The sequence below is a fragment of the Notamacropus eugenii genome, chromosome 1 (assembly GCF_028372415.1).
Source record: "Notamacropus eugenii isolate mMacEug1 chromosome 1, mMacEug1.pri_v2, whole genome shotgun sequence".
In the NCBI taxonomy this organism is placed as follows: domain Eukaryota; kingdom Metazoa; phylum Chordata; class Mammalia; order Diprotodontia; family Macropodidae; genus Notamacropus; species Notamacropus eugenii.
Genome location: NC_092872.1, coordinates 694,204,740 through 694,227,074, shown reverse-complemented (window position 1 = coordinate 694,227,074; position 22,335 = coordinate 694,204,740). Strand labels below are relative to the sequence as shown.

Sequence of the window (22,335 nt, the reverse complement as noted above, 5' to 3'; positions counted from 1 at the left end):
CATCACAGTCTGTGGTCCAGGTATGCCAACCTCCTGGTTCCTCACCCTTCCCATTGCATCTCTCATCTCCATGCCTTTGCATTGGCAAGACTCAGCTCAAACTGTACCGTCTATAGAACATCTATTTTGATTCCTCCCTCCTCCACCTGCTAGTGCCTTACCCCTCCGCCAAGATTTGCTTTGTGTATATTTTCCCCTCTGTCTCTGTATGTGCAGGTTATTGCCCTCATAGAATTTAAGTTCCTTGAGGGCAAGCACAATTTCACTTTGTCACTATACATAAATCAGTGCCTGCTATACAGTAGGTCCTCTAAAAATTCTTTTGAAAAAGTTTGCTTAACTGATATCTCACCAAAAATAGATTTTGCAGAGCTGATTGGATACTGCTTTTATTCATGTTTTCCTTAAGTCCTATAATGCCAATTTCCTGTGTAGAGAAAAATAGCACATTGTAAATATTCTTTAGAACTTTACAAAATTTATGCATTTTTTTAAAAAAAATCTAATTCAAGGAAGTAATTTTATCCTTTAAGGAGGAGCTAGTACCATAGACTGGTTTAGGATTTACTTGATAATGCCCAATACACACTGAATAATTCTCAAAAGAGTTTGCAAAATGGCCAGCGATACCCAGGGGTTGCAGTTTCTTCATAACAACTAGTGGCCTTCCACAATGACTGATGCTTACTACAATACGTTATGCCATAAACGATGCAGGTAGAATTCTATTTTTCTCCACAATGTAAATAAACCATCTTTATATGCCTGTGCTTAAGGAAGCAGCTAGCAAATGGTTGTGAATATCATGTCATATTTAAAATTAATATCAACACAATGACCTTGAGATATGATGCCCTGAAGTTCATAGGAGAGAGATCTTGTCTCACTTCAGGAAGCCCAGATTCTACTCTCAGATGTGTGACTGGAGTTAAATCATTTCCTTTCTGGGAGATTCAGTTCTCTACAAAGGGGATAAACATCTTAATGGTCCCTACTTCGCAGTGGGTACATTGAAAAAAATTTTTTGTAAACTATTAAGGACTATGTTAAAGTCATTTAATATTATTCAATGTTCATTTAAAATAAAGAGACTTGAGGCAGCTAGCTGACACAGGGGGTAAGAAAACCTGAGTTCAAATTCATCCTCAGATACTTACTAGCTATGTGACCCTGGGCAAGTCACTTAACTCCAATTACTTCCAAAAATGAAAAATGAAAAACAAAACAAAAACAAAATAATGGGACTTTTAGAGGATATTCTAACCAAAAGGGAACTAGACCTAGCTTGGGCTTGTCTTCCTATATTTCTAAGCAGATTTGCACATGAAATGAGTCATTCATAGAGATAATAAGCAAAGGTTGAATCACTTCTGATTCTTCCAGGGAAGCCTGTTCAGGTTAACTTTTCTAATTTGAGAAAAGGTAAATTTACAGATGGCACAAAGTTAGGAGGGCCAGCTAATATATTGGATCATGGAGTCAGGATTCAAAATAAAGGACCTGACAGGACAGAATATTGGACCAACCACAGTCACTAAGATCAGACTTAATGGGGAAAAAGTCTTACAATCCTAACATGAGGGAGACATGGTGAGGTGGCAATTTATTTGTAAAAGATTCAGGGACTGTGATCACAAACCCATAAGGAGACATCAAGATAATATGACAACCTTAAAAAGCAATGTGATGTTAAGAGTTAAGAGGAGTGTTAAAAGAGGCATAACTTCCAAGAATAAGGTGGTTAGAGTCCCTTTGTGCTCTGCCCTTGGGAAGACTATAATTATCCCTCCAACATCACAAAGTTCCTCATCATGGTTTTGATATATTGTGGGAAGGCATAAGAATTTGAATAGGAATTTTAGGGGAGTTTTGTGGAAGCTGAAGCTGACAGGCAAAGGCCAGCCCATGACACGGGAAAAAGTTTAGAAACTCAGGAACATATAAAATATATGTATAGTATTGTATAATATCAATATATGTTATGATTTAATACCACAATAATTCAGCCTTCTTCTCTAGTTTGAAGGGTAGGGGGGCCCAAAAAATATTACATGGATTTTCCAGATGGTGGGGGCACTGCACCCCCAATTCCAGTGATGTGGAAGGGATAACTGCATATCTGGAACCTTTTGTTCAGTTCTGAACATCATATTTGAGGCAGAAAATAGAGCAAGTGAGAAGGGACTCATGGTCTTGCTATAGGGATGGGTTGGAGAAACTTGCTTTGCTGGCCAAAGAATAAACTTGGGGCAGAGGAAGACATGATAGATGTCTTTAAATGTCTTCCCCTGGAAGAGGCATTTAGCTGGTGCCATTTGCCTTAAGGGCACAGCTGGGAAAAACAGAAGTTGAATAAAAAGAAAGATTCCACTTGATGTCATGAAGCCCTATCCAACCATGAGAGTTGCCTAAAAGTGGAAGGTGCTAGGTTTTCCCTCCTTGGAAGTCTTCAAGCAGAGGTGTGGATGTCCATTTGTTCAGTAAGTTATACCAGGGATTCTCTTTCAACTCTGGCTTTGACTCCATGGCCACTACAATCTTGACCATATCAGAAAATCTGTGATTCTTTAGAAAAACATAAACTGCCAAAATCAGAAAGAAGCTGGCACAGAATAGAACATGCTAGAATCTTACCACAGGAAGAACCCAGCCAAATTCATCGTTGTTGACACCGATGATGGAAGGAACATGGTTGAAATCTCCTCCAGCTAGCAAGTCTTCAGGTTGTTTGGGGAAGAAATGCCCATCAATTACACCACGGATTCTCTTGAAATGCTAAAGAAAGAAGCAGAAAAAAAAGAAAAGGCAAGTCTATCTCCACAACCTTCCTTCCAAGTATCATTTTCTCAACTTTCTCTTTGTTACTATCCAATTTTAAACACTCTTTCTCATTTACCTGGATCCTTTTTTTTGGAGGCAGTCAGGGTTAAATGACTTCCTCAGAGTAAAAAAGGTAGTAAATGCATAAGGCAAGATTTGAATTCAGGTCCTCCTGACTCTAGGACTGGTGCTGTCTCCACTGCACCACCTAACAGTCCCTGATGGCTCTGGAGAAGAGAGTGAGGTTGGTGACCTTGCATAGCCCTCCCTCACTCAAAACAAAGTCAATTGTCAGTCATGTCATCATCTTGATGTCACGGTCCTCTTCAAGAACAAAGCACAAACACAAGCAGTCCCTACTTATCTGGTCTCTTGCAACAGTCTCCAAACTGGACTCCCTATCTCCTCCTATAATTTATATCACACATACACACACATTCCTCATCTCATATTTGCTCATGACACTCCACTGAATTAAAAGAAAGTCCTATAAGTCCCCCTTGCCCAAAGAAAACCTCCAACACTTCAGTCTGGCATTCAGAGCCTTGTCTTCTTCTTTTGCTGTCTTATCTCATACTATGTGGACTCTGCTATGCTGTGTGCATCATATTTCACTAAAAATGGATTCCTACCTCTCCACTGAAAGTCAAAGTCTATCTTTTTGCCTTGGCTCACTTCGCTCCACATGGACAGGATGACAATTCTCTCATTGCTACCTGTTGAAATTCTTTCCTTCCTTCAAGAAACAGTTTAACTGCCACATCTTTTACAAACCCTTCCTGATATGGCAGCCTGAAGAACCCTGGGCTCCTTCAGAGTTCCCACTGCATGTGCTTGTAACCTTGCCCTCTTGCCCCCATGTATTTGGGTTCTATTGTCTGCGTATGGCAAAAAACCCTCGTCCCTAAGAAGGGGAATTCCATCATGGACCCATCTGTTGTCTAAATTTTGTGTCCCCCTAGGCTGGACACAGAAGCTGCTCTGGCAGTGTTTCTGGAATGAACATCAGGAGAACACTGGCCTCAAAGTCAATAGATCTGGATTCTAGTCCTGGCTCAGCCACTAACAGATTGTATAACAAATACATTACATCTCTCTGGGTTTCAATTTGCTCCCCTGCAAAAGGAGTACATTGGACTAAATTATTGTCAAGATGTTTTCCCATAAAGCTTCCTAAAAATGGGCACTGGAATTGGGTTTTAATGGATGGGGAGGAATTCAACAGGCAAAGGGAGGCTATGAGAGGCTGCAGGGTGAGGGAGGAAGGAAGAGTGGATGGAAAACTGGGAGACAGCTTGACTTGAATCCTAGGACTGATGTTTACTGACTACGTAATGCTGGAGAAGTGGATAAGTCACCACCTCTAGGCTCCTCAGAGGTTTGTTGGTGTTATTCAGTTGTACAATTCTTCACAACCGCATGGACCTTCACACACCAATACTATCCATGGAGTTCTGTGGCAAAGATATTGGAGAAGTTCACCATTTTCTTCTCCAGTAGATTAAGGCAATAAAGGTTAAGTGAATTGTCCAGGATCACAGAGCTAGTAGGTGTCTGAGGCTGTATTTGAAGTAAGGTCTTCCTGACTCCAGGACAGGTTCTTCATTCACAGAGACTTCCTCAGAGGTTTACCCATCTATAAAATGGGACTGATGATTCTTGCACTCCCTACCTCATGGATTGTTATAAGAAAGGCACTTTATGAACCAGTGCGATAATAAAAAGGGAGGATTTTCCAGATATAAGACAAACCTCAACAAAGGCAGGAAGATAAGCACAGGGAACATTGAGAAGACTGAGGACAGATGAATTTGGCTGGAGCACCAAGTGCATTAGACAAAGCAAGAAAGGTATGGAGGCCCCAAAGTGTTCAGTCTTCTGAATTCTAGGCTTGGGTTTGATTGAGAGTCAGTAATCTTCTTGTCCCATTTCCTTGGCACTTGCATGGCCAAAATGAAACTCTACCTCACAGGTGCTTTGGCAAAGGATATTCATAAGATTGTAGATTTAGAGCTGGAAGAAACTTTGGAACATCATCTGGTCTAATTGCCTCATTTTCAGATGAGGAAACTGTTGTCAAATCAGGATGGAAAACATAATAGTTTTTAAAATGAAGGAAAGTCAACAAGGTTAATAGAAAGAGTAATTTAGATGTAGGAATAACTAGGTGGCACAGTGGAAGAGCACCAAGCCTGGAGTCAGAAACTCATCTTCCTAAATTCAAATTTAGCCTCAGACACTTACTAGCTAGGAGACCCTGGGCAAGTCATTTAACTTTGTTCCCCTCAGTTTCTTATATTTTTTTCTTTCTTTTTTTTTAATAGCGTTATTTATTTATTTTTAGATTTCAACATTCATTTCCACAAAATTTTGAGTTCCAATTTTTCTCCCCATCTCTCCCCTCTTCCCATCCCATAACACCATGCATTCTGATTACCCCTTCCCTCAATGTGCCCTCCCTTCTATTACACCCCACCCTTCCCTTATCCCCATCTTCTCTCTTTTCTTCAAAGGCAAGATAGATTTCTATACCCCATTACCTGCATTTCTTATCTCCCAGTGACATGCAATAAACAATTCTCAACATTCATTTCTAATACTTCGAATTCCAACTTCTCTCCCTTCCTCCCTCCCCACCTATCCCCACTGAGAAGGGAAGCAATTCAATACAGGCTATATATGTGTCGTCATGCACAAGACTTCCATAACAGCCATGTTATGTAAGACTAACTATATTGCCCTCCATCTTACCCTGTTCCCCATTTATTCTATTCTCTCATTTGACCTTGTCCCTTCCCCAAAGTGTTTACTTCTAATTACTCCTTTTTCCCATTTGCCCTCCCTTTTATCATCCCCCTCACCCCGCTTGTCTCCTTCTCCCCTACTTTCCTGTAGTGTAAGATAGATTTTCATACCAAATTGAGTGATCATGTTATTCCCTCCTTAAGCCATATGTGAGGAGAGTAAGCTTCACTTTTCCCCTCTCACCTCCTCCCTTTTCTCCTCCATTGAAAAAGATGTTTCTTATCTCTTTTTTGAGTGATAGTTTGCCCCATTCCATTTCTCCCTTTCTCCTCCCAATATATATTCCTCTCTCACACCTTAATTTTATTTTTTATAGATATCATTCCTTCTGATTCAACTCAACCTGTGCTCTGTGTGTGTGTGTGTGTGTGTGTGTGTGTGTGTATAATCCTTCCACCTACCCAAATACTGAGAAAAGTCTCAAGAATTACACATATTATCTTTCCACGTAGGAACGTAAACAGAGCAGCTTTAGAAAGTCCTTTATGATTTCTCTTTTCTGTTTACCTTTTCATGCTTCTCTTGATTCTTGTGTTTGAAAGTCAAATTTTCTTTTCTGTTCTGGTCTTTTCATCAAGAATGCTTGAAATTTCTCTATATCATTGAATGACCATTTTTCCCCTGAAGTATTATATTCAGTTTTGCTGGGTAGGTGATTCTTGGTTTTAATCCTAGTTCCTTTGACTTCTGGAATATCCTATTCCAAGTTCTTCGTTCCCTTAAGGTAGAAGGTGCCAGACCCTGTGTTATCCTGATTGTATTTCCACAATACTCAAATTGTTTCTTTCTAGCTGCTTGCAACATTTTCTCCTTGAACTGGGAACTCTGAAATTTGGCCACAATATTCCTAGGAGTCTCTCTTTTCAGGTCTCTTTCAGGAGGTAATTGGTGGATTCTTTCAACATTTATTTTGCCCTCTGGTTCTAGAACATTAGGGCAATTTTCTTTGGTAATTTCATGAAAGATAATGTCCAGTATCTTTTTTTTGATCATGGCTTTCAAGTAGTTCCATAATTTTTAAATTGTCTCTCCTGGATCTATTTTCCAGGTCAGTCATTTTTCCAATGAGATGTTTCACATTATCTTCTATTTTTTCATTCCTTTGGTTTTGTTTTGCAACTTCTTGGTTTATCATATAGTCATTAGCTTCCCTGAACTACACTCTCATTTTTAAAGAACTATTTTCTTCAGTGAGTTTTTGGACCTCCTTTTCCATTTGGTTAATGCTGCTTTTTAAAGCATTCTTCTCCTCATTGGCTTTTTGAACCTCTTTTGCCAATTGAGTTAGCCTATTTTTAAAGTTGTTATTTTTCTCAGCATTTTTGGGGGGTCTCCTTTAGCAAATTGCTGAGTTGCTTTTCAAGGTCTTCCATGGCCTGGGTCCACTGTATATTCATTTTGGATGTACTGGATGCAGAAGCCTTGACTTCCTCTGACAGTATGCTTTGTTCTTCCTCATTCAAAAGGATGGAAGGAAATACCTGTTCACCAAGAAAGTAACCTTCTATGGTCTTATTTTTTTTCCCCTTTTTGGGGCATTTTCCCAGCCAGTTACTTGACTTCTGAATCCTTTGTCAAGAGGAGAGTCCTAGTGCTCCTGCTCACCCCAGGACTGTGCTCAGGTCTGAGATTCAGATCAGCTATTCAGTTCCAGGGGCTTTATGCTCAGTGCTCCAACAATGGAACAATGGACACCAGCTGCTGCCTACCTGCCAAAACCTCCAGAAGCCTCCACTGCCCAGCCTCCACTGCTGCCTTAGGCCAGGACAAGGGGTGGACTCTGTTCCCTTCTTGATCAGGTTGAAAAAGCCCTCTCACTGACCTTCAGCACTTGCAGGTTGAGGGATCTTCGAACTGCTACTGCTCCAGGGATTTCATCCTGGAAGTCTGCTCTGGTCCTGCTTCTCCCAGAGTCACAAGGCTGAGGCTGGGTGGGGTTCTTCATTGTGACAGACCTTTCCCATGCACCTTCCAGGTCACCCTGGCCTGGAAATCTCCTCCACTCTGTCTTTCTGTGGCTCCTGCTGCACCAGAATTTGTTGTGAGTCTTTCTTTACAGATATTTTATGGGTTGTGGGGGAAGAGCTAAAGTATGCATGTCTTTCTACTCTGCCCTCTTGGCTCAGCCCCCCCCCACCCCAGCCCCTGCCCTGTTTCTTAATGAACTGGAGAAGGAAATGGCAAACCACCCCAATATCTTTGCCAACAAATCCCCAAGTGGGGTCACAAAGAGTCAGACATAACTGAAAAATGGCTGAACAATTAGATGTAATTAGAGCTGGTTTAATACTTAATCTGGCTCTAACACTTACTGCTAAGTCAGTACAGGGAAAGAATTCCAATTTTTTGAGGAAGCAACATGATACGTTGAATAAGGATCTTAGTCCTAAAGGCCTGGGGTCAGGTATCCTCTTGATGCTTGTGAACTGTGTGACATTTGACACAATTACTTAGCCCATCTGAGACTCAGTTTCTTACTTTTTAAATATCCAGTCAGTGCATCAGTCCACAAACTGTCCCAAGCTCTGGCAATGCAAATGTAAAAGTAAATGACTTTCTGACTTTTCCCTGCTACCATTCAATGGTTCTAATTCCCAAGTCTATAATTTGGGAATGACATCATACTTGGACTACCATGGTACATGATTATTGCAAAATTATTGAAATGAGGTAATATATGTAAAATATATATAAAATATATGTAAAATATATGAAAGGAATATTTAGATGAGAGCTATCAATCCAAGAGGAGAGAAAGAGCCTTCAAACAACTGCGATTCTTTCTTCCAAAGATCTTTGATGTGTTAGATCTGGAAGATGAGAAAGCAGAGAATATTGGAGCTGAAAAGGACAACCAACAACACCACCATCATCATCATCATTATCATCATCATCAAAACATTATTACAGTGCCAGGCAGTGTACTAATAAGCACTTTACAATTATTTCAATTTATCCTCACAACAACCATGGGAGGTGCTATGATTATCATTCCCATTTTGTGGACAACACACTGAGGCAAACACCTTAAATGACAGCTAGTGTCTGAGGCTAGATTTGACCTTAGGTCAGTTTTCCTAGAATTCCAAGCATTGTGCCACCTAGCTGCAACCTCTGTACCTTAGAGATATAGAATATTACTGCTGGAAAAAAAAATCTTCTAAAGTAGAATATCATCAGTGGAGGAATATTGGAACAAATAATGTTAGAACACAGAAAGATAGACTCAGATAACAATGAATCCTCTCAGTTCTAAAGCAATGATTCTGCAAAGAGAGAATGTCTTAGTAGGAAGGTTGTGAGACTAGAAAATGAAAAAGTTCAGAACCTTAGAATCTGAAATGTTTAGAATACAGAATGTTGGAAGGATTCTTAGGATACAGTATGTGCAGAGTAAAAGGGATGGAACCTTAGCACAAAAAAAGTTGAGAGCATAGAATGTTGAAGATAGAATAGATCCTAGAAAGGAGAATATCAGGGTGAGAAGAGACCTTCAGACATAGAATACTGGAAACTTGAAGATCATCAAGTTGGTAGGGGAAAACTGAGGTTAAGACAGTGATATTCCCAAGATCTTCACCTCAATACCTAATGAAGGTTGAGAGTCCAGCCTTGCCTCAAGCTGCTTTGGCAGCTATTCTTGGTACTGGAACCCTTGCTTCTCAGCTTACATACCTTGGTAATGTTCAGGATCTCATCCTCAGATTTGTTCCTAAGGCACTGAACCATGGAGGAAGAATTGTGTCTATCACAAGCAGACAGATTGGCAATGATCTGCAAAGAGGCACCCACAGAGTTAATATTCTCATGGCCTGTATCACAATAGAGAAATCCCTTCATACTCATCAGTAAGCTAGCAAAGGATCATTTCTATAGGTGATGATGCAGTAATGATGAAAGGAAGACCAAGCTGGAATCTGTCTAGAATCATGATCCTCCTACATACAGAGCTCAATACCCAATAAATTGTATAGGGACGGGCAGGGGCAGGTAACAAAGACTCAGTCCCTGCTCCCAAAGAGTTTACCATTTACTAAGACAGAAAAGACCTAAATATCCCTAAAGGACACATGATGGAATCTGGTATGTTAATAGATCCCTGACATTGACTCAGAGACTCAGTTCTGGTCCCAGTTCAGTCACCAACTCATTGTGTGACCTTGAACAAGTCACAGAATGACAGAATCAGAGAGGGAGAAGGGACCAAACAGATCATTCCATGTAGCCTGTACCTGGGATCACTCGAGAAACTCTTCCTGCTTTTCTGGGGGTTTTGGAAAAGAGAATTTGGAGTCAGAAGGGACTTCATAAAACATCTAATTGAATCCACTTTCACAAATCAAGTTACTGAGGACTGAAGAAGAAAATATCTCATCTAGAATCAAAGGCACAGTTTGAAGCAGAGCCAGGAACAGATTCCTCACTCCCTGTGCTTCAGTTTCTTCTTCTGTAAAATGAAAGGGTTGGACTAGATGATCTCTATGGTAACTTTCATCTTGAACAATCAATGGCATTACAGTGTATGTTTTGATAGCCCAGGTGTGGCAGAAGGTCAGTGGGACACTGGGCCATGAGGTTGGGAGGCTAATAAGCTAAAGAAGGATAAGGGTGGTTGCAATGACAAAAGAACAAAGAACTTACATTCACAACCTTTTCTGAGCTGGAAGAAATGAAGCCAGCATAGATGGCCACACCGCTCTCCATGATTGCTCTGTGGAACAAGCCTTTGGACATGGGAGAGAGAACCTGAAGGAGCAAAGTACAGCAGAGGTGGAAGTCGTCATGGGGAGGCCCAGACCCTCCTGGCTCAGCAGAAACAGAGGAGACTGTGAGTCTGAAAGCCAGGACTTACCCTGCCACAAACCTAAGCTAACTATATACAACAGTCCCAAACACTGGCCTCTCTATTGGACACTGACCTTTGGATCCTTTGGCACAGTAAGGCCTATAAGAAAGCTAGACAGGAAAAAGGGCTGTGTAGCCTTGGCCATGGTCCTGAACACTCCAGGTGGACCAATAAAAGTGTAAGAAAAGATGTCTGTGCTCTGTAACGACTCCTTATAGGGCCACATTGCTTATTGATTGTTATTTATTGATTATGAGAAAGTCAAGGGTTCCTGTTAGGATCAAATGACTTCAAATCCAACAGGTTTTCCCACTACAATCATGAACATTTCCTACTTTCACACCAGTAATTTTTTTTTTGTTAGCCTTATGCTTCCACTGAAGTCTTCCTCCATTGCTTTATCATAGCCTGGAATTACATCAGTGGTGTGCAAACCCCTGGGGGAGGAGGGCTACCAAGCCAGAAGATCTTTTCCTCTAAGACCCCTGATGGATTTTATGTTTGTCATATGATCCAGCCATGTTATGCTCTCAGAGGCTCATTGGCCAAGACTGGAGAGTGTGTATCTGTAGCCACAGCTGGTCACAAAGGCCATCCGGAAAGCACCAAGAAGGTCTGAGCAGCATGGAGAAAAGAAGCACCTCAGTGGTGAAACTGGGGATCCATTGGGCCTTGAATTATTTCATCATTACCCTGAATATTTCTTTTGTTCTTACTCAAAGATGTTAATACACCTTTAAAAAGAAATGTCATCTTCTGCCTCCAGAAAAGTAAGATGAAGAAGGGCCTAGATGATTAATTGGGACTAGGGCAGGGGAGTATAGAGAGATCTCCAAATGAAAAGCAAGGGCAGGTGCCAGCCTTAGAGAAAGAAGTTAGCAGCCCCAATGGTTCTGAGAGGGAGAAGGAAAAGAGGAAGAAAAACTCAGATCCTCAAGGCTAGTTTTGGCTACAAGAGGCCCCTTCAGGCTGGGTTCATGTCTTTACCACCTACATGTGAGGAAACACTCCTTCCCCCAGCAGACTCTCCAAAGATGGTCACAAGGTCAGGATCTCCTCCAAAATGGGCAATGTTCTTGTGGACCCACTTCAGGGCAGCCACCTGATCGAGGTAACCCCAGTTGCCAGGTGCATACTCATCCCCAGTGCTGAAAGTCAGATATTAGACAAGGTTAGAGAATTCTGAAGATGAGCCCTAGGTTCATAGAATTATGAGATTTAAAGACTATCTCCTCAAGTTGGACAATACAGTAGGTAGACTGTTCTACCTAGATGTGGCAAGATCAATGTTCATACTGTGTGACCATGGGTTAGTCACTGAGATATGTGCCTCAGTCACCACATCTTGAAAATGGGGATAATAATGGCAGAGTTGTTGCAGGTATAAAATGAGACACTATTTATAAAGCATTCTGCAAACAAATGCTAGTTGTTGTTCTTATTTTACAGATGTAAACTGATGAGACAGATCTTGAATTTCCCCACCAGAAGGACTTCCAGTGCACGTCTCTTTAGGGGCTCACTCTGCCTTCCAGGGGGAGCCCGCTCCATGCTGTTTTCTTCCCTTTCAGCTTATTCCATGACCTCTTCCACCACCCCAGCATTTGCCTTGCCCCTACTCTCCCTTTGCCCTCCTTTTTTTAGCTCTCCTTTCTGTTTTCTCTTCCCCCATTAGAAAATCAAGTCAAGTCAAGACAACACCTACTATGTTGCAGGTGCTATAGCAATCTCTGGGCAAACAGAGAAAGGTAAACATAGTCCCTGTCCTCAAGGAGTTTACAATTTAATGAGGGAAGGCAGCAGGCACACAGCTGTGCCCAAAACAGATCTATACAGGACAGATTGGGGATGATCCCAGAGGGAAGGCCCTGTAAATAATGGAGACAGGGAGAGGCTTCTTGCAGAAGGTGGCATTAGCACCAAGTCCTGGAGGAAGCCAGAAGGAGGAGAATTGAAAAGGAACAGATTCAATGGAGTATCTTATTCAAGCATCAAGAAGGAGGCAGAGAATGTACAGGAGCTAGAGCAGACTTCATGTAGGAGGAGGCCAGGCTCCTCTCCACACACTGCAATCTAGCAATATCACCTTCCATGTTGTCCTCATACACAGCTCTCTGCCCCCCAAATCCAGCTTTCACTGGCCCTCTCCATGACTAGAATTGCTTGAAGGAATGTGAAACAGTTCTAATCCCGCCCTCTTCAAGAAATCCCACTTTTCCCCTCCCCCACCCACTCTCCTCATTGCTGGTGTCTTCTAGAGCAAGGAACCCAGTTTGAGGCTCGATAGAAAAAAAGCTAGGACAAACATGAGCTTTATTACCATATGGCGCACCAAGCAGGCAAAAATGAAAGCCACAGGCATACACACACGCACACATGCATACACACACATATACCACACCACACAAATACCACATATAACACAACACACACACACACACACACACACACACACACACTATATGACAACCTGCCTTGACAGACAGAGATTCAGGGCACTCATGCACAAGAATCATACATTGGTAGGTCTTGTTGGGAGTATGTACTCAGAGTGTGCTATAAGCACTTCAGTCTTATCCCTTCTAAGGAGGCTTATTTGGGAAAGACAATGAGCACCTCATGTGAAAGGGCATTCTTAATCAGACCCAGATGTGCTGGGGAAATTCCTCAGGATCCCTTACAGATGCAGGAATCACAGATTCCAAGAGTGGGTGCCAGTACACAGCTTTGCAGTCACCTGGGGATCCATTCAGGACCTGAGGTTACTCACAGGAGCAGAATAAGTCAGGGCGTGTGAAAGTACTGGCTGTCTGCTATTGCTTAAATGTTTTATGGTCCTCAGGACCACTTAATCTGTGATTCCGTTGGAGTCCTATCATTTATAACAGCAATGTGACTCAATGTACTTAAAAAATCACAATTGTCACACCTTCCCTCTGAAATTGCTTCTCCTTTACATTGTATATATTTTGTGTCTGTATGGCTATTTATACATCATCTCCCATTAGAAATGAACTTCCTAAGGGTAAGAATTGACTTTCTTTTGTATCCCAAGCACTCAACACAGTGTCTGACATGTGATTAGGACTTAGAAATACTTGTTAACTGACCGACTGACAGAATAAGTGGGTTGTGGCTTGACCTGTACTGTTGGAAGATCACTGACAGCTAAGTGGATGGTGAACTATTCTAGGGAGAAAAGAGGCAAAGAAACCAACCATGCAGACATTGTTAGTCCAAATATAAGATGGGGAGAGTTTGCACTAGAGTGGTGGTAGTGTCAGAGGAGAGAAGCGAGTGTATATGAGAAATATAGAATCAGCAAGACTTGGCAACAGTTTGGTTATAGGGGAAAAGAGAGTGAGTAGTGGACAGTGACACCTAGATCACAAACCCAGCAATTGGGAGGATGATGGTGCCTTTAACAAATAATAGGGATGTTATGAAGAAGAGATGACTTGGTGGGAAAGAGAAAGGTCACTTTTGGAAATGTGGAATTTATAATGGGATATACATTTTGAGATAGTTGGAGATGGGATACTGTAGATATCTGGTCTGGAGACTGGAAGCCAGACTACAGGGAGTGAGGAGAGCAAGAGAAACGAATCAAGTTATCTAGCCGTAAAAGGGAGGAGATATATGAAATGATAGCTACTGGAGATGGATAGATGGATGGATGGAGCAGTACAGATTTTTAGGAACAGAGAGAGACATGGGCAAGTTTGTAGAAAGTAGAGAAGCAGCCATGGGGAGATGGGGTTAGGGGGAGAGGGGAAACAATCGGGAAGAGACAGAGTGACAGAGACAGAGAGAAATATTTAAGAGTAATGAAAGTAAGAATGATAGAAAGGACAATGTTCTGGGGAAAAAATTTGATGGAATGGGATTATTTGTATGTATAGAAAGCATATCCTTAGTGAAGAAGTTCCCCTTCCTCATGAAAGACAGAAGTAATGGAAGAGATTGTAACAGAAGGCATCTGATCTATGTGAGATTAGAGGAGAGCATATGAGGGAGGTTAGTAGATGGCCTCATCTTTTTTTTCAGCAAAATATAAAGCAAGGTTCTAAGATGAGATGAGGAGGGGAGGAGGAGTCACCAAAAGTTGGAGGTGGGATGCAAAAGTTTAGAAAATCGAATCTAGTGAGTGAGACAGTGAATTGGTTATGGAGGTACAAAAAATTTCCTTGCCACAGTGAGAACCCATTTAAGAGTATGAAACATTAATCTTGATGGACCCAGGAAGCATCATTTCATGATTTTCTCTGCCTTCATTAAGCAGTTTGCTAAGAAGAACAAAAGGAGTAGATGATGGGAGTGATCCAAGGCTCAGGTTTGGCATGGAAAGATTTGTCATAGGATAAGGGGTCAGTGTAGAGATGAAGTCATTCACTAAGGAGTTAATATGGGAAAAGGAAAAGAGTATAAGCTGGCAAGGATGATGGCCAGGGGGAAAACTGAGTAGTGAGGAGGACTGAAGGTCAAGGTGAGGATGAAGAGCAGGGTGAGGGGTTACAAGGCAGGGAATCTAGTGGAATGGTAAGAGATTATAACCAGACAGAGGAATTTCAGAGTTAATGAACATACAGTGGGAACACTGATGAATCAGGGCAAAATCAAAGGTGTTACCATTTTTGTAAAGAGCTGAAGTGGGGTGGAGGAATAGTTTACGAGAAATGAATACACTGAAGAACTGGGGAGTCAGAATGTTTAAGAGAATATCCAGATAATGTTGAAGTCCCTCCATATGAAGGTGGGAGCTGGGAGAGAGAGACTGTAAAGAAGGCAATGAACTTGAGGAAGCAAGGAGAGTATCCCAAGGGATGGTAAGCAACACCTACTAGAATTTAGATTAGGTGATAAATATGGATTGAATGAATCTCAAAGGGGGACAACATGCTGAGTGATGGTGGTAGAGAGAGAGTCTGGAAGTGGTGGTGGGAAACAGAGCATTTTGGCTTCCTTGTGATGGAGGCAGGAATGAAAATGCAAGTAGTGATGAAAATGGTCACCAGAAAATCTGTGTCATCAGAAAAAAGTCAGGGTTTGGTGAGTACAAGTAGAGAGAAAGGTTAAGAAAGGGAAGAGTTAAAGATGAAAACAGCTTTGTTACTTATAGATCAGGCATTCCAGAAAGCACAGTAAAAGGGGTAAATAACTGTAGAGTAAGTTACTACAGAAAATTGGTACTTTGAAAGCTAATGTAATTATGTAATTATGCAGTACAGCAAGCCTGGATTAGGTTGATACAGTAGGACCACTTTGTTTTCTTGTTCTATAACCCCACCACTTAGTACAGTGCCTGGTGCTTAATAAATGGCTAATCTATCTGCCTATCAGCTTGCTAGTCAATCATCCATCCATTCATCCATCCACTCATCTATCTATCTAGAATCAGAGGCCAAGGGAAAAGTGAAATTATTGGTCATATGAAACAGAGCCATACTATGAAATTTGTCCTCTAGCCATAAATCTAGTGCTTTTTCTACTACACCATGAGGAGTTTGTGGGGAAGGCAAGAGATATGCCATCTAGTCAGGAATTTATGTTTATCATCATTCAATCACTCAGAGATCTGGAAACTCATCAAGTAAAAAACACTTGTACTCATATTTTACTGGGGTCAAATCTCACCTGAAGAATCCAAGGACACCCAGCCTGTACTGGATGGTGACCACCACTACATTCTGGGAGGCAGATAATATTGAACCATCATATATGGAAGCACTGCCAAAAGTAAGACCACCACCATGGATCCACACCATCACCTGTAGGAATCAGACATTATTTTCCTTACAGGAAAACATCCAACCAAGTATGCCTCCTTTGATATCTTGTGACCAATAATAAAGTAGCTCTAAATGTGAGTGAATTCACTTATCAAGATAGTTCCATTCAAGAGTTGATCAGATTGGCATCAGAGCTACTCTCTGGGAGAACCCACTTGGATTGACTCAGAATCAGGACAGATCCCTCTTGGAATTTTCCTGGCAAAATCAGCTTCCTGAGGTCCTCCTACTGCCAAAGATACACACAGAGCAAAACAGTCTCTTCTAAAGGATCTCTGTTCCCCCCAGAATGGAGAAAGGATGTCTCTTCTAAGGGACACTAACCCACTCAGACAATAAAGAATATACCCTAGGCAATAACCTCTCTGGGTCACACCATATTGTGAGTGTTTCAGCCATGGCCTATAGAACTTTTCCAATGAGATATTTCACATTATCTTCTATTTTTTCATTCTTTTGGCTCTGTTCTATAACTTCCTGATTTCTCATAAAGTCATTACCTTCCACTTATTCCATTCTAATTTTTAAGGTTATTTTCTTCAATGAGTTTTTGGACCTCCTTTTCCATTTAGCCACTTCTACTTTGGAAGTCATTCTCCTCATTGGCTTTTTCCACATTTTTTGCCATTTTAAAGTGTTGTTTTCTTCAATATTTGGGAGCATTCTCCTTTAGCAAGCTGTTGACTTGATTTTCATGATTTTCTTGCATCACTCTCATTTCTCTTCCAATTTTTTCCCTCTACTTCTCTTATTTGGTTTTCAAAATTCTTTTTGAGCTCTTCCACAGCCTGCAACCAATTCATATCTTTCTTGGAGGCTTTTGATGTAGGAGCTTTGGCTTTGTTGTTCTGGTTGTATGTTTCAATCTTCTATGTCACCAAAGTAAGATTCTGTAGTCTGAGTTGTTTTATGCTGTTTGCTCATGTTCCCAGTCAAATGTTTGACTTTCTAACTCTTTGTCAAGATAGGACTCTGCTTCCAGTAGGGGTGGGGGTAAGGGTGGGTATACTGGCCCAGGTGTCAGGGATTTTGTATCAGCCCCTATGTCCTCCACTGTCTTTGCACCCAGAGCTACGGAAGCAGCCTCTGCTGCTTCTGCTGCCACCTCCCCTGCCCCAGGGCTAGGGTGAGACCCCTACCTGACTATACGCCTTTTTTACCCAGTCCCCACAGAGATTTCCCACTGACCTTCTGTGCTGTCTTTGGTGTTTGTGGGTTGAGAAGTCTGGAAAATGCCACAGCTGCCAGTGATTCAGCCCCCTGAGGCCTGCTCTGACCTCATCTGTGCCAGCACAGCATAAGCCAGACTTTCCTCTGCTCCCAGCCTGATGGGATATACCCTTCCTATCTACCTTCCAGGCTGTCTAGGGCTGGAGATTTGCTTCACACTGTCATTTTTTTGTAGTCATTTCTACAGATATTTGGAGGGATTCAGGGAGGAGTTGAAGCATGACCCATCTTTTACTCTACCATCTTGGCACTACCCCTAGGAAAGCTTTCTATGTAGCAGTAACTGTTCTCTCAAAGCCAAGATAAACTGCTAGAGCAGATTACCAGCACTAGGCTATGCCTTCTATTGGCTCTTTTTAAAAATTATTTTATTTTTAATTTATGGAATAAAACAAACATTTCTATAACATAGTATAATAAAAAATATGATTGCACATGAAAAGGTAAATCTATTATGTATAATAATATATTCCTTTAAATATATGACCAAGTTATGAAAGGCAATGAACAACACTGTAAAATCAGATAACTTTCTCTACAGCTTGTCTGAGTCCAGGACTGCTGATCTTTGCCTGAGCAAGCTCAGTTTCCCTTGTAAAATAGTTCTCTGCCCCATGGAACCAGGCAACTTCACATGTCCCCTCACTTCTTTGTTCCAGGTGCCTCATATTCTCTTGGAAGCAATGGCAATTCATTCCTTGTTTCCCTTTACAGGGCCAGCATAGGTGGAATTTCTTCCAGTTCTCTTACCCTCCAAGCCCTATAGTATTCCAAACTCCAAAGTCCTTTCATGAAAACAACTCAGATAATTATAAATATAGGAATATGTTCTAACTTTGTGGCATATTCATCCATTCAGTAAATTTACTGTACAAGGTTTTGTGATGAGTGTTTGGAATAAGACTAGTTAACTACTCTTCAGGTACTTTCAGTTAACTAGAGGGCAAGGAGAGGATAAGGATCCAAAAACTATAATACTGATTGATACAGTCTGCATTGAGGTAGCTAGGTGGTATAGAGGATAGAGTGCTGGGCTTGGAGTCAGGAAGACTTATCTTTCTGATTTCAAGTCTGACATCAGATACTTACAAGTTGTGCATCCCAGGGCAAGTCAGTTGAACCTGATTACTTCAGTTTCCTCATCTGTAAAAGTAGCAGGAGAAGAAAGTGGCAAACCACTCCAGGATCTTTGCCAACAAAACCCAAATGGGGTCATGAAGAATCTGACGCAACTGAATAATGATTGGACAGCAACATAGTCCGTATTAAATGCCATAAAGAAGATCCAAAGTAACATTAAAGTAGCTCAGAAGAGAGAGAAAGCACACCTCTCTTTGTATCCCCAGCACTAAGGGGGAGTGTTCCAATTTTATAGAAATGGCTGTTGACTTGAATGTTGGTTTCTTGAGTTTCAGAGGTTTCAGGGGCAGATGACATTGGAGCAGTGTGGTTCACTATGATTTATTTTAAGAAGGGAAGCCTAGTATATATGATAGAGGACTGGCCTTGGAGTGAGAAGGACTGAACTCAAGTCCTGCCTTGGATACATAGGAGACATGTGACCACAAAGAAGTTATTTAGCATCTCAGTACACTAGACAAGGCAAGACTCTAAGTTACAAAAGAGGTGCCTATCTTCATCAACAGAGGGTGTTTCCTCACACTGAAGTTCCCTCAGAAATGAGATGATTGGTCTGGACAGGATGAAGAAGTGTTTAGAAGGTTACACTTTACTGATACTTTGCTCTGTTCCTTAAGCAGTAATAAACTGCAGCAGAAACTGATATCATTTCAGATTGTAGAACCAACTCCCTGAAATGATTTCTGTCATTTTAAGTCATCTCCAACTTTCCATGACCCTGTTTGGGGTTTTCTTGGCAGAGATACTGGAATGGTTTGCCATTTCCTTCTCCAGCTCATTTTACAGGTTAGGTAACTCAAGCAAACAAGGTAAACTTATTTGCCCAGAGTCACACAGTTAGTAAATGTTTGATGACAGATTTGAAGTCAGGAAAATGACTATTCCTGACTACAGACCTGGTACTCTATGCACTGTGCTACCTAAATGCCTTGAAGTTATAAGGAGGCAGATTTCTGTCTAGAGGAGGAAACATTTGCAAAAATGCTGAGTTGTTACCTGAGTTGATTACCTTGAAAAATAGTAAGTTCCCTGACCTGGACAACTTCAAGGAATGCTAGATGGCTTGTCAAAGACATTTAGAGAGGATAATTGTTTCCATGCTGATGGGAAAAGGTGACCACCAAAGTCCCACTCACTTCTGATGCCCTGGGATTCTCATGCCCCAGTGGAAGTTACAGAGATCTGGCTTACCGGAAGTTTGGCCCTCTCCTTCACATGGACAGGAACGTAGACATTGAGGTACAAACAGTCTTCAGAATTAGCAGTAGTCAGGATCTTCATTTTAGTGAACTTTGCCATTTTTTCTAAGAGAGTGATATCCTGCAAACACCTGGAAAACAAGAGACAACCAATTTGAATACAATCACAAGGCGATAAAAATAGTAAAACTTATGATGATAGTAATATTAATAACTAAGTAATTTGAGATTTGCAAAGCACTTTGCAAAAACGACCTCATTTGAACTTCACAATACCTTTGAGTGTTAGGGTCTATCATTGTCTCTATTTTACAGATAAGGAAACTGAGACAGGCACAACTTCCTATACAGTCTTTTTTTGTTATTCATTATATATTGAAATGTTTGGTGATACTGTGTGTCCCAGGGCATATCAGGTAAGTTGTAAACAACTTAAGTTGTTTACAGTTAAGTTGTTTACAGTTAAGTTGTAAACAAAGTATTTTTTAAATTAAAAAAATTGGAAACCAAATAGATGTTACCAAGAGCTTAATAGCTGAACAAACAACAGTGTGTGAATGTCATGCAATTTGGTTGCATTGTAAGAAGGATGAGTGTGAGGAAGTCAGAAAACCTGCTGCAGATTGATGACAGTCAAGCTAGACCAGTACAGACCATGACTAGGAACATTTCAACAGGAGCAACACTGCTGGCCACAGTGTCAATTGGATTTTCTTGTCACAGAGAAGCATTATGGTAGAGGGACAGGAGATAGCATCGATGCATGGAATAAGTGTGGGTTCCAAAGAGTAAGGCATCAAGCCTTTAAAAAACAAAATGAGGGGTTAGATTCAGTGACTTCTAAGGTCTCCCTTTTATTTCTGAGCCTATCATTCTATGAGTTCTGGATTTGTTATTTATTAACTTTGTGACTTTGTGTGGGTCACTTAATCTCTGTTGTTGTTTAGTCCTGTCTAACCCATTGTTAGCCCTTTTGAGGTTTGTTGGCAGAGATATTATAGGTATTTGCCATTTCCTTTGCCTGTTCATTTTACAGGTGAGGAAACTGAGGGCAAACAGGGTTACTGACTTGCCCAGCCAGTAAATGTCTGAGACCAAATGTGAACTTAGGATTTTATGACTCCAGGAACAATATTCTATCCACTGAGGCACCCAGATGCCTCTAATCTCTATTAGCATTTGTTTTCCTATCTGTACCAGTATGTGTTCTAACTACCTCACAGTATTTTTCTGAAATCAGTTATTCTCTAAAGTCCAAATAAGCATAAACTATTATCATTAAGGAGTTATTTGAGGTCTCACAGCACAGAGAACATTCATTGCTTTAACAAATATTTACTGTGTGCAGAGCTCATGGAGACAAAATTTGGGTAAAACATGATGGCACCCTGTGCTTATCTTGGAAGAAAAGGAGAGAGGAAGATGCTTACGCAGGGGGATGAGAAGTAGCATCTCTGACATTGCTCCATGAATCTGGTGGTTGTGGAGGAGAGAACCTCAGGGCCCCCACAGGGGGTTTGGCAAAGGGGATTCCCAGGAAAATGTTGACACCTTTGTCAATCTCCTTGATACTGATTTGAGTCCCTTGGATCCGTCCAGATTCAGTGGTCCTGATGAGGTCATCTGCATGATGCCCTGTTAAGAAAGGGAAGAGAAATCCTCAGAGACAGGTAGCAGAACTGATATCCAAATGCCCCTCCCAGCATTTTTTCATTAGATGGGAAAGGAAACCACCTCCTATTTTTGCCATGATTCCTTTCATTTCCCTTAAAGTTCTCCAGAGATGGGAAACTTACTGCAGAGAAGGGCTATTTAAACTTTTAGACCACTCTGGCACTGACTCAGGAGCTATCTAGCTTTGGGGATTCAGAGTCTCAAGATCCAACTAACTGCTCCCCAACAATCCCACCCCCAGCCCAGCTTAGGAAACCACTAAACTAAAATCAGTGCCATAGAGTTTATCAGTATGATTCAAATGGATAAAGACAATAAGCACCTACTATGGGCAGTAAATACCCTCAGCTCTGAATTGAGGATAAAATGACGAGTTTACTTTCTCCTAGAGAACAATGGCCTATGCACGAATAACTAGGAGTACAAGGCAGAGGTGTAAAAGGAGAGATCCTGACAAAGAGCTAGAAAAAGATACGAGGAGGGTCAGGAAAAGTTCTGTCACAAGTGGCAGTGCCAAAGGTGGGTCTTTAATGAAGAGTCTTCAGCAGAACTAAATTGAGGGAAGTGCTTTCTGGGCATGGGAAAGAGAGCAGACAAAGAAGGGAGACAAAAGGTGGGAGATTGTTACATTGGGCTACAATATGTGTCAGGAAGACTCATCTTCCTAAGTTCCAATCCAGCCTCAGACACTTACTAGCTGTGTGACCCTGGGCAAGTCACTTCACCTGTTTGCCTTCAATTCTCTCACCTTTCAAATGAGCTGGAGAAAGAAATGGCAAACCAGCTTCAAAATCTTTGCCAAGAAAACCCCAAATGTGTTCACCAAGAGCCA

General features: G+C 41.3%; 1 protein-coding gene across 2 annotated transcripts in view; it reads right to left on the bottom strand.

Annotated features, from left to right (window-relative positions):
* LOC140521209 (pyrethroid hydrolase Ces2e-like) overlaps positions 1 to 22,335 on the bottom strand; it is a 33,559-nt gene that overhangs the window by 8,415 nt on the left and 2,809 nt on the right. For both annotated transcript variants that reach the window (XM_072635956.1, XM_072635957.1), the window contains exons 2-9: positions 21,260 to 21,464; positions 19,822 to 19,960; positions 16,106 to 16,239; positions 11,466 to 11,619; positions 10,267 to 10,371; positions 9,301 to 9,399; positions 2,635 to 2,775; positions 353 to 427 (exon numbers count right to left, since the gene is read on the bottom strand). In XM_072635956.1, coding sequence (XP_072492057.1) covers positions 353 to 427; positions 2,635 to 2,775; positions 9,301 to 9,399; positions 10,267 to 10,371; positions 11,466 to 11,619; positions 16,106 to 16,239; positions 19,822 to 19,960; positions 21,260 to 21,464 — 1,052 coding nt within the window. The remainder of the gene's footprint in view (positions 1 to 352; positions 428 to 2,634; positions 2,776 to 9,300; positions 9,400 to 10,266; positions 10,372 to 11,465; positions 11,620 to 16,105; positions 16,240 to 19,821; positions 19,961 to 21,259; positions 21,465 to 22,335) is intronic.